At 39.4% G+C, this 12,888-nt stretch overlaps 1 protein-coding gene across 2 annotated transcripts in view; it reads right to left on the bottom strand.

The window, feature by feature from the left end:
• The window catches only part of LOC113126007 (major histocompatibility complex class I-related gene protein-like), a 30,739-nt gene extending 19,644 nt beyond the window's left edge, over window positions 1-11,095 (bottom strand). The window contains exons 1-7 of one of the 2 annotated variants that reach the window (XR_003295235.2): window positions 10,937-11,095; window positions 9,298-9,564; window positions 8,896-9,171; window positions 7,854-8,156; window positions 7,408-7,509; window positions 7,069-7,086; window positions 6,798-6,932 (exon numbers count right to left, since the gene is read on the bottom strand). Coding sequence is in view for 1 of the 2 variants with exons in the window: in XM_026299737.2 (XP_026155522.1) it covers window positions 6,892-6,932; window positions 7,069-7,086; window positions 7,408-7,509; window positions 7,854-8,156; window positions 8,896-9,171; window positions 9,298-9,564; window positions 10,937-11,018 (1,089 nt within the window). In the remaining variant the exon portion in view is untranslated. Of the gene's footprint in view, window positions 1-5,795; window positions 6,933-7,068; window positions 7,087-7,407; window positions 7,510-7,853; window positions 8,157-8,895; window positions 9,172-9,297; window positions 9,565-10,936 lie in introns of those variants that run through there. The other variant, XM_026299737.2, reaches the window with a different exon arrangement.
• Between the last annotated feature and the right edge of the window lie 1,793 nt (window positions 11,096-12,888).

Here is a 12,888-nt window from a genome sequence, read left to right as displayed (position 1 = left end):
AACAGGCAGGTATGAGCAGATGTTGTCGATGGTCCTGAAGTTACAGTATTTTCACTTCATGTGGTTCAGCAGATTTTTCCAACTGGCTGGTAATTCAAGAGTAAAAGTCATTTCTCTGCTTTGACTCAGTCAGTCCAGACCAGTTCACAGCTTCTCTGTCAATGATTAATATGTTTTAGTCAAGATTCATGTTCGTCCTTGAATGAGAAAGTCTTTTCAGTCCGCAGAACAACGTCCAAAGAGAAACTACGGGGCCAAACGCTGAACCAACACCGCAATCAAACAAATGAGTTTGGAGACATAAATGTTACAACTGGATTTTAATGTGGATCTTACCTGAATGTGCGACAGGAAGCAGAAAAAGCACAAGAACAAGCTCCATCGTCTCCAGACGGAGGAAAGTTTGTCAGAGAGTCACGTGATCGTTCACACCCAGTCCAAATATTCAGTGTGGGATATTGGTCAAAATGAAAGTCTGAAATATTTAATATGTAACCTTATGCATTTTTAAAGTCTTCTTTTTGATTTTATAAAGTTAGTCTCACATATATATATACATATATATTTTTTTCAAAGTATATTATGTAATTTTATGTTTATATTCTGTTTCCAGCACAACCAGCTTTTAGAAGAAGAAGAAGAAGAAGAAGAAGAAGAAGTACTTTATTAATCCTCAAGGGGAAATTCAATTGTTACAGCAGCTATTAAATTTGAGATTATTTAAATTATATTGATTAATAGTAATTCATAAAGTAATAAAGTAGTTACCTAATTATTTATTTTGGGGGGTTTGTGTGTGTGTGTGTGTGCGTTATTGTTTATTTTGAGGAATTATAGAGTCTTATGGCCGTGGACACGAAAGACTTCCTTAATCTTTCAGTCTCGGCTTTAGGAGGAATTAGTCTGTGGCTGAATGAACTTCCCATTCGCCCCAGTTCCTCATGAAGTGGGTGGGCAGGATTGTCCAGTATGGAGTTGATTTTGTCCACCATCCTCCTCTCTGCCACAGACTGTCCAGTTCTCCAATTCCAGTCCAACAACAGATTTTTCCTTCCTGATCAACTTGTTTAGTCTGTTGGCCTCACCAGCCTTGATGCCACCTCCCCAGCACACAACAGCAAAGAACAGACTGATAGAACATCTTCAGTAGCTTGTTGCACACACCAAAGGAACAGAGTCTCCTGAGGGAGAACAACTCTAAAAACTCTCAAATCTCTACTTTGTCTCCAAGGATGGAGACAGGGACTGGGGTCTTCCTGCTCCTCCTGAAGTCCACCACCAGTTCTCTGGTTTTCTTGATATTGAGCTTTAGACAGTTGTTATTACACCAATCAACAAAGCTTTATATCAAGTGTCTGTATTCCTCATCGTTATCATTATTGATACATCCAATGATTGAAGAGTCATCAGAGAACTTTTGGAGGTGACAGGTTCCTGAGTTGTAGCTAAAGTCTGAGGTGTAGAGTGTAAACAGGAATTGCGCCAGTTCAGTTCCTTGAGGTGCACCGGTGCTGCTCATCACCACATCAGATATGCAGCCATCTAAGCGAACAAACTGTGGCCGCCCAGTGAGGTAGTCTTTGATCCACTCCACCATGTCTGCGGGAACTTCCATATCCTGCATCTTTGCACTTAGCAGGTGGGGCTGAATAGTGTTGAAAGCACTTGAAAAGTCAAAAAACATGACTCTCACAGTGTTGCCCTGCCTCTCCGGATGGGAGTATGCTCTGTGCATTAAGAAGATGATGGCATCTTCCACTCCGATGTGTTTCTGATATGCAAACTGCAGGGGGTCCAGAAATTCAGACACTTGGGACCTCAGGTGTTGCAGGACCAGTCTATCAAACACTTTCATGACATGTGATGTTAGCGCTACTGGTCTGAAGTCACTAAGGGTACTGGGACGGCCTCTTTTTGGTAATGGGACAATACAGGAAGTTTTCCATAACTTAGGCACCTTTTTGAGCCTCAGAGAGAGGTTGAAGAGTTTCTGAAAAACCTCTGCAAGCTGTCCAGCACACACCTTAAGTACTCTGGGACTGATCTCATCTGGTCCTTTAGCTTTGTTGGCCTTTAGTTTAGCTAGTTCCTTCTTCACCTGTTCTGTGGCAAAGGCTGGGCCTGTGTATTGTGTTGATGAGGAGTCAGATGATGAGGGCAGGGGAGGAGTTATTGGAGGTGAGGTATACTTCAATGTTGTATGGCTGCTGATAGAGGAGATGGTGTCAGTGGGCAATGGGGAGGCAGCATTGGCAGAGATGTTGGGTGGGGGGATGTGAAGAGACCCCAAGGCATCAGCTAAGGTGGTGGAGGGAGGAGGGATGGTGTGTGAGGACAATGGATCAGAGTAAGAAGCAGAGGTGGTGTCAAATCTATTAAAGAACAGGTTAAGTTCATTAGCAAACTTTGAGTCTCCTTCCACAGCAGGGTGTGACTTCTTATAGCCAGTCATTATTTTCATCCCATTCCACACCTCTTTGATATTGTTCTGTCTCAACTTGTGCTCTACTCTGTCTCTATAGAGCTGCTTTGCCTCCCTCAGCTTCCTCTTGAGTTCCTCCTTGTCTCTTGCCATGAACGTCCTCTTCTTCTTGTTGAGGAGGCCTTTAATGTCCTTATTTATCCATGGCTTATTATTGGGGAAACAACAAACTCTTTTGGATGGAACAACATTGTCCTCACAGAAGTGGATGTAGTCTGTGATGCAGTGAGAGATGCCTTCGATGTCCTCACCATGAGTGTCCATAAAAAGGTCCCAGTTTGTAACCCTGAAGCACTCCTGCAGGGCCTCCTCAGCATCCTTTGACCAAACCTTCACATACCTCTTGGTAGCTGACTGTTGTCTTACTATGGGCTTTTATGTTGGTGCCAAAACCTCACTTTAACTTTCATTTCTCACCTACTACATCAAGTAGCCAAATAATTCTTCTACCATAAGATGGACCTAAGAAAACACCATAGACTGAATAGTTTGTCTGTGATTAGGGATTTTATGCTGTACAAGGTCACTGAGCAGTTTCAAAGAGGCCTTGTAACGTTCCCAGCTGAACCAATGACTTTACTCTCTTATAACTGATGTTTATAAAGACTTTAATTCCAAAACACTTTGGAAAACACAGTAAGATTAAAGACAAAAACAGAACAAACAATAATTAGACATTTGCCTGCTAATAGTACAAAATATACATAAATCTATTCAATAATATAAACACATTTGTAATTTAATCAGCCCAAACCATAAACTGAACAATACTTTCAAACTGTTACACCCTCGCCTTATACTATAGTATGTCTGAATGATATGAATGACAACAGCCGGACTTTAGGGAGACATTAAGAAACATCAGATCCATAAAGTTCATCAAATAAAGACATTCATGTAAACAATCTACATGAGGGAGCAAACTGAGTGGAACCGTCACATTGACCAGGTAAGTTCACACTAAGTAACATTAACAAAGGAAATAGTCTAATGACCAGCTGCTAACTAGCTGCTTAGCATTAGCATTAGCTAACAGCTTCTAAGTCACTAAATAAGCATGTAAAAACGACACCTTGTGCCCTTTGTCAGCCAGGTGCTAGAGAAACCTTTCAAATGTGACTTTGTACAGTTTTCATATCTATTCAGTGAAACGTTTATCTAATATTTACGGAGCGACTGCGTCAATGCGCACCGGCACCGCTGTTGCACTTCCTGTTTCCTGGATTTCAAAACAAAAGCATGTGTGGTATAAAAAGTACTGAAAACCTTTGAAAAACAAATAAAAATACAAAGTCCACGTTAATTTTACTCCACATTAAGTCTCTAATATGCCAACATATATAAATAAAGTGTTCTTAAGTAATATTTGGCTCCATTTAATAATAAAGTCCTTCCTTGTGAAATCCTTAGTGAAGTAATCTGTGGAACTACACCGCCCTCTATTGGTGGATGTGAAGGTGCCAGGCCAATTCAGTGAAAGGGGAATTTAATGGTCATTTACAGGCCTCCCTCTCACACACAGCTGATCAGTTTAAACTTGTGGCAGTCGACTACATTTGTAAATCTAACGCAGCTGCAGGAAGAGGCAGTGAGTTGTTATATTAAACAGAATCTGGACTGCTAAACCCTCAGACCAGTTTAGGGCGGCTGCATGAAAATCCACAGGTTATTGTCGTAACTTGCAGGGGATTTGTATCAGTAGAAGAAGACAAGTGGGCTGTAGATCCACGACTGTCCATAACTGTCAGGCCCAAAAGAGCTGACTGGTAAAATCCAGACACCAGAGGCTGACGGTGAGGACCGGCTTGAGTTCACCTATAATAAACCAAACCACAGAACAGCAGAAACTGTTGATAAACTAGTTGTACTGATAAGAATAAAAACAGTAAGAGGAATCAGAAGTTCCTAGGTCTCTGTGCAGGTAAGTGTGTGGGGAGTGGAAAGGCAGTGTCAGCCTTCAGTGATTTCATTAAAAAGCCAAATTGTGAAATGCACAGACAAATGCCATATTAGAACCAAAGGAGGCTGTCAGTGGCCCCTATTGGGCACCTTTGATATTGCATGTTGTGAAGAGGTGGAACCCAGCATGTGTCATCACAGAGCCAAAGACACCAGTATCCCTGGTAGACAGGACGAGCAGAAGCAGGAGGAAAGAACACCTGAAGACTGGAACAGGGAGCCAAAGGTCTACAGCAGCAGTGATGCTGAAAAAGGAGAAGTATGCTGGAGTTGTAACCAAACAGGGCACCTCAGGGTCCTACCAACCCATGGACGTACAAGGGGGGAAACATTATTACCAGTCATATCGACACGACCACAGGAGGAGCCCACTATAACAGTAACCATACAGGACCAACAGTTTATAGTGGACACAGGAGCAGCATATTCATGTATTGGGAGAACTGGACTGGGTCTCCCACTCTCAGCTGCATCAGTGAAGAAAGTTGGATTCTTTGGAAAACACAGACTGTCCCCCTCACACAATGATAGCAGGAAAAACTGCTGTAGCACCGTTGCTATATTCAGCCCACAGGCCTGTTAACTTATTATTGTGTCCAATGAGAGCCAACACCATGTGGACACAAGATGGTCTGTGAGTTGAATTCTGAAGGAGACAGGAAGTCAGTGGAGCGATGCTAAAATTGGACTGACATGATCACGTCTTTTTGCACCAGTTAACAATCTGGCCGCTGCATTCTGGACCATCTGCAAACAGTAGAAATATATAGTAGCACATACCTGAATATTCAGTGCAGGTCCTTTGGTGAGCCATAGTAAAGCTCTGAGTCCTTTCAGAAATTCCAAAGTGTCGATCATTTTGTAAAATTGTTCTTCAACTGTATTTCAGGGTTCCAGCTTGTTAATAGTAAGTTTTCTACTTTTCCATATTTCCTATTGGTTTTCCTTTTTCCTCTTGTACATGAAATCATTTCCTGTTTTCTATAACAGGCAAGATTTGGTTTTTCCTATTTGTCTTGACAGGGACCAGGAACCATAGAAGAAGATGATTAATTCAAGAAAATCTCCACATTTTCCCAGACAGGATTTTTTCCTCAAAGCATCTGGAGAGCACTGATGATGCTGAATGGACTGTAACACTTGTTCCCATCCAGTGAACATTTGAACTGATGAAGAAAGTCTCCAATATTAGAAAGTCAAGCTGTTGTGTTTGATATATTTCCTCATGTGTACAGTAGTTACAGTACATGATACTATTAGAGATTCAGTCTGATATGAAACAACAGATTAGATGAGTGTTGAACAGTCACACCATCATCACCAAACTGGACAAAGCTGTGACAGGAAAAGCAGCTGTAGTCAAACTTCTCTTTATTGAGTGTTTAGACAGCAACATGGAAACAGTCCAAACAAACAAACAGGACTGAAAAAATATTCAGGAAGAAGAAAAGTAACAAACTGAATGTGGACTGATGTCCTCTCACTTGTATGTTACAGGTCAGTCAGAAAAAGTTTGGTTTCAGAGACTCTTGTATTATTTGTGAACATTATAATAAACTGTTCATGTCATTAACATAGTAACATAAAAAAGGACTTTAAATCTGCTGTCACTTTTAAGGACAATCATTTGTTTAACAGAGTTTGAACATTTTACAGAAGCTACATTTTCTGAAGGTTCAATCATCCTGCCTTATTCAGCTGCTCATATCTTATGACCACTTTGAGTTATTTCATATAACGTTAGATTTAATTAAATCTAAACCAGCGTAATGACATTAAAAGTATATTTTTTACATGTCAATGACATAAAGTTGAATATATTTGATGTAATCAGCTGAGTTTGGTGCAATAGTTTGTAATAATCAGTTTGATAGTGTTGCAGGAAAACATCTGTAAGGTAATTCAGTTAAAGTCTGTGTGACACAAAATGTACGGTCACATTTTATGAAATATGTTATTTATGGGATTTGTTGATGTTTGTCAGAGTTTTGATAAAAGACAAATCTGACGACCTGGACCATGAGGGTCAGTCACAAGTAACTTGAGCCCAGTGAGGCTGTGAGAACTTTCCTGAGTTGGTCAGTGGCTCCTGAGTTTCTGATGTTTCATGGAATAAAGATGCAGTAAAAAGTGTTAAGATTGTTAGTTATGCTGTTCTGTAAGCAAACAGATAAACCAATATCAGAACAAAGATACAGCATCATATCTGTTTGCTCCATGACCTACTGAGGAAATCCTTACTGAAATGTTGGCATGTGAATACTGAATGTGTGACTAAGCCTGGAAACACAGACACTGAAGTTATGTATGTGGTTTTTGGATGTGGATAGTTTGTAACTGAAAGCAGATACTATATTTTTCATTAATTCAGCCGAGCGAAGCTGCATTAAACAGAAGCACCTGTCTCATTCTGCCACAGGTTTACTTCTTATAACTGTAACATCTGACACTCAGGTTTCTGGATTCAGTCTCTCAGAGCTGCTGTCAGGAGCTGTAAATTCAGAAACACTCTGTTAATCCACTAATCCTGCAGTGAACAGTTCATCTGTACAATAATCTGAAATCATTTTAAATCTACAGCATAAAGTGAGTCACATCATTTGAAATAGAATAAAAGTTTTACTTACGAGATCGAGGGTCTGTGGCTAAAATCAAAAGGAAAGAAAAACATTTCAGGATCAGTGTTAAATGTCAGAATATCTTTCATCATCTTATCCCAGTGAATCTGATCCCTTCTTCTACTCACTCAAACTGAAAAATAAACCCATTCTTCTGTTTAGTCCTCACTTTATTTCTTCTCACTTCTCTCCTACATCATCAGAGTACAGTCATATTATCAGGACTCTGTGGCTCTGAGCCTGACACACTTACTGCTGGTTGTTTCAGACTGTGGACTTCATGACACAGTTTGGTCATTTAGTGAAAAAGTCAATTAAACAGATCATCTTTTCATTTTTCTCTCTCACCTTGTTTCTTTCTGTAAACCATGAATCCAACAGCAGCGATGAGGACGAGAACAAGAACAACCAGTGATATGATGATGAGGATGGTCGTGATACTGGACGTCTCTGGTGAATGAAACAACAAAAACATGAAGACAGAGATGAAGCAGGTTAGAACAGAGGTGCAGCCTCCATCAGTTTATTCATCCATACATAAAGGTTTGTTGCTGTATGTGTGGAAAATGCTTTCAAACTTTCTAGGACTTTAGAAATCAAAGAATCTACTGAGAATCTTGTTTGGTTCACAGGATCTGACCAGTGATCCTGGGATGATGAGCACTGGTTCATTCAGTTATTGAACTGGTTTGTTAATATTAGTTTGTTGAAGATACATTTCCAGCTGAATTGCAGGACAAAGGCTAAAATACAAACATCAAGTAACATTCAGCTCCCTCTGATCCCAGTCTTACCCCAGTTGGTCCTGATCTGGTCTTTGTCCAGTTTGGTGACGATGTCGTTCTTAACTCCATAGAGCTGAAACACACAGTCGTACCTGCTCCAGTCTTCAGGTCTGACTGATGAAAGGTTCAGGTCAACCCTCATCTGGAAGGTCCCGTCCTTGTTGGGGAGGATCTCTCCGTAGTCCACGTCCTCATGAAGCTGCTCTCCATCTTTCCTCCAGAACAGGTCAGCTTTGTCAGGGTAGAAACCTGTAGCGTGGCAGCTGACTGGAGAGGAGGGGGTCTTCTGGAGGAGAGACACTGAGGGGAGGTCTGCACACAGACGGACAGACCATGGAAGAAATACTCAGTTATTCTCTCAAATAGAAGAACCAATACAGCTTTGTAAAATTACAAACAAAGTAAAACTACATGCAAGTGCACATATTGTTAGAATAATGTACTATGTGATGTAAGTATCAAAGTAAAATGCTCACTCTCCTCTGACTCAACCTGACATGATTAGATAGTAACAGATGTTTTAACTACTTTACATAAAATTATCCCACCAGGACAAACATAACACAATTATAAAGGTTTTTATGGAGAAGTCATATTGGAAACTACTGTTTTAATCTTTACATAAACTATATTATTTAGAAGATGATCATCATTTTCTTGATATAAAGTCCACACACTCCTGCCGCATTTCCTGTTCCCCGACTCTTATTTTGTATTACTTCCTGTCCCTTCAGCATTCCCTTATTGTTTCTGCCTTGACTTTGTCATTATCTCTGATTGAACCTGTTTGCTCTGCCTGTTCCAGGAATAAAACCCTGTAGTTCCTCCATCCTGCCTTTCTGATTTGTCTGCATTTAAGTCCACAGTTTGTTAGACCTGACAAGTCTTTGTCTACAAATTAACTAGAAGCTACAGTTACTAGTTCAATGTAGTCAGATTAAATCAACAGAAACATCTCAGTGGGGCTCTGTGTCAGTTCATGTTCACTGTAACTGCACATTAGAAATTCAGTATTCACATCATGACACTACATCAGGTCATGTGACTCTACCTGTTCTCTGCAGAAAGCTGCTCCCATTGATCAAAAAGGTCTTCAAAAACTGGGGACAAATGTTAATGAGGAGGTAACTATAGCCATCTAATTGACCTTTGTCACTTTCCAACTTGTCTTTATAGGCTGCAGCCTTTTCTGTGAACTGCCATGTCTGTGTCTTCGCATCCAATGATACAAAGTCTTCTCCATCATAACCAAAGAGAGCATGTCCATCAATGTCTCCAGTCTCATCATCCCATTCACAGCCCTCCATGTCCTGGAAAATGTGAATACCTGACAAAGAGAAAGACAGAGACTGCAGTAAAAATGAGAATGATATTTATCGATTAATTTTGTTAATAAATCAATGATTAACAAAACATGAAAAAACTGGTTAGTACAAATCAAACAAAAATTTACCTCCAGTCTGGTTGAAGTGCTCGTCTAAATTCTTAATTACCACTTTTGTACGCTCATGCGTTACCATGCAGCGGCTAGCAAGCCACTCCAACTGCTGAGGATAAGCTTTGGCTAATTTTCTGACCCAGTCCTGTCTGGGTTCAACAGTTTTACTGTCACTGTCACAATAACCCATCTCAACTCCATCAACCATCAACACACCCACAAACTCTGGGAAGGTCTGTAGTCCAGAGGATGCAGTGAGGAAATATGTCAGAGAGTGTTTCACTGTAAGACAAACCAAAGGTTTCAGGTCAAACAATTAAAAAAGAAAAAAAAAAATCAGTTTTCATTTATAATCAGTTCTTAATTCTATGAGAAAAACAGACTTTCAATTCCTGTTCAGTCACCACAGGACAAAGAAATAAAGTAAGATAGTTGTGTTTACTTTCTAAACCTGTATTTATACAATATTAAACATATTTAGGGTAGTTGGCTGAAAGCTAAAGTCTTTGAACTTGAACCCAGAAAAAATAAGCTAAATAGCTAAAAAAAAATATTTGTGTATGAAAGATTTTTCACATCAAATTATTTTTCTCTACTTTAAAAATGTTTGTAAACTGTCTCAGGCTTAAATCTTCATTTTTCAGTTAAAATTTAGTTTTTCATGTATGACTTAATGAAACTCAGTCAACCCTAAAATCCAGTGGTGATCAATGAGAACCTAAATCCATTAAGATGAACTGGTTATTGATGGTCACCCACATCCTGAACTCAACATTATACACGATGCACCAACAATTTCTGGGAGACAGACACTTTTTATAGCAAATAATTATAATTTCAGTTTTTTCACTGCTCAATTGTTTCCTGCAAGGTTGAATAAGAACGACACTATTGTCAATGTTGACATAACTGATAACACATTTCATACAGCTGAATACAGGAATTTATATCTGCTGTCACTATAATAATAGCTAATATACTATTTGTAGCTTTACTGTATAAAAAAAAAAATTATGATCAGGATCTGCCATGGAGTCATGTTTGGGACGTTTACTTTGTTGTTTCCTGTGTTGCCTTGTTCTATGTTTCCCTGCTTTACGTTGCTTATTTGTCTTTATTGATTTCACCTGTTAGTAATCACTTAATGTGTGTATATATACCTGCCTTTGTTATGAGTTTTTGTCCCATCTTTTGTTGGCCAGTCTGTTTGTTTCTGAGCTTTCCCAGCAGTCTGACTTGTTTTCATCGTTTTGCTCCTTGCTTGCTGTTTATTTTTTGTGCCACACCACCAGGTTTATGCTTTGATTCTGCATTTTCCACTTATGTTTCCCTGGACACTCTTGAGTATTTTTGCCTTAGTTGCCAATAAACTGTGCACATCATCGCCTTGCCCTGCCGTGTTTTTATCTGCATTCTGAGACAGCCAGGATTTTGGTGTAAAACATGACAAAAGTCTCTCTGGTCATTTTTCAATTTATTTAAAAACAAAACACACACACAAAAAAATCAACTGAGCTAAGAAACCAAATTCATGTTTGTCTTATAATGATAAAACATTTTAAAGACTGTGGAACAAAAGTGAAAGTGAAACTGGATGATCCAACACTTTTCCCCAACAAAATATTTAAAACAGGATTTTTAATGTGGATCTTACCTGAATGTGTGACAGGAAGCAGCAAAAGCAAAAAAAGCTCTATCATGTTTAAGGTTGAACAGCTGTGCAGTAAACAACACATCCAGGCACATAACGGTTTTCACAACAACAAGGAGTGGTGAGTATTACGTTTTTTCTTTCGATGTGAGTCATGATGGAAAATGGGAGGCAGGAAAATCTGGAAACTGGATAAGTAGAAAGTCCAGAAAGTAACAGGAGCAGGAAAACATGGAGCAGAGACTGGACCAGAACTTGGATTGTGACAATAGTAGTTATACATGAAACAAGTACTTTTACTTTTGATACTTTAAGTACATTTTGTTGATAAAATATTCAAAGTTCCTCTTCCACCACTGACACTACCAGGTTTTTATTTAAACAGTAATATCAGACAATTATATCAATGGACCAGACTCACATTCAGTCCACATTCATCACACATGGGGATTCAGTAGTATTACCCTGCAGTGAATTTACTAAGTGAAGTATTTCATTTAGGTACAGCTTTGAGATATTTGTACATGAAAGTCTGATCAGTTTATAAATTATGACACAGGAATGAATTAAACAACACTGTTGCCTCACAGCAAGAAGGTTCCTGGTTTGAAACCCATCAGGGGCCTTTCTGTGTGGAGTCTACATACAATAAATCAGGTAAAATGTTCCAAGTTTTTTTCTTTGTTTATTGAATGAGAAGTCAAACAACAGTAAAATCATTAGAAAATCTGTTTTCCACAAATTAAGTTTGAATACCAGGATTAAATTAATCTATCAGACAAAAAAGATGAATATTTGAATATTATTGAGACCTTTATAAGTCCTGTTTAATTTTTCGGGAACTGTTAATGAAGGACAATGTGTATAATCGCAGTACTTTCTAATATTCTACAGCTATTGCTATTTCAGCGTCACTTTCCCTAAAATAATGAAGCGCATCAGTTAGCTAACGGTAGCTTGTTACCTGGGCAGGCTGCTAGCAGGCTAGTTAGCTCAGAGAGCTAACATTAGCCGAAAAGCTAGCGAGCGTTTTTTGACAACATTCCCACCATGAAACTGAAACCAGACACTTTCTAAGTCACAGTGATAACGACCAGTTTGACCCAACGAACTTTGTCAGGACGTTCAACTATTTTATTTCCTGTTTCAACTTACTTTGCTTTGTTGAATTTCGCGGTTAACTGCGTCTTCTTCTTCTTCTTCTGTGGTTTTCCTGGCGTGGCGGACTAACATCGTTAAAGGAGCTGCCGCTGTTGGATCGAAGTCTGTTCCCGCGTCCACATGTTTCCCCTTAACGCCTTGACCCTGACCCTGACCCTGACCTCACCCTGACCCTAACCACCCAGGAAGGGCGCTGCAGACATCACAGTTTTGACTGGGGGGAAACGCGTCTCGAAGGGGGAACAGACTTGGACACAACACCGCCACCTACTGTACCGGAGTGGGAATCATCATGACTTTATAAACAATCACTGGCTGTTAAACCTGGAATGAAGCTATGATCAATCAGTTTGGATCTTTGATTGATTGGTGAACAGGAACTTCACTCTGTGCATTATTAGATTTATATTATTATTATCATTATATATTCAGAGCTGGACCATGTGTGGGACTGGACTTGTTTCAAAGGTTCTGTGTGTTTAAAGTAAATGTCTGTTCCTGTTGTTGTTGCATCTGTTCCTGTTTCAGCTGAAGCTCTGTCTGATCTGTCTGCACTTGTCTGCCTGCTAAAGTCCAAAATACTCTTGATCATTTAACACAGTTTATCTAATGCATCAAGTGTGAAGCAGCAAGTACAGAGTCTGGCACAGAATGGTTATTGCATCATTTGTATTAGTTTAGATTTTCTCATGTTTGACACATCTTTTCATCTCAGTCTCTCACTTCTTTTCCTGTCATTAGAAACCTGCTTAATAATAATTGATTTTCTTTTTTCCATCAACCAGTTGTAAAGT

The sequence above is a fragment of the Mastacembelus armatus genome, chromosome 11, assembly GCF_900324485.2.
Source record: "Mastacembelus armatus chromosome 11, fMasArm1.2, whole genome shotgun sequence".
Lineage (NCBI taxonomy): Eukaryota > Metazoa > Chordata > Actinopteri > Synbranchiformes > Mastacembelidae > Mastacembelus > Mastacembelus armatus.
This window is presented reverse-complemented; position numbering and strand designations above follow the sequence as displayed.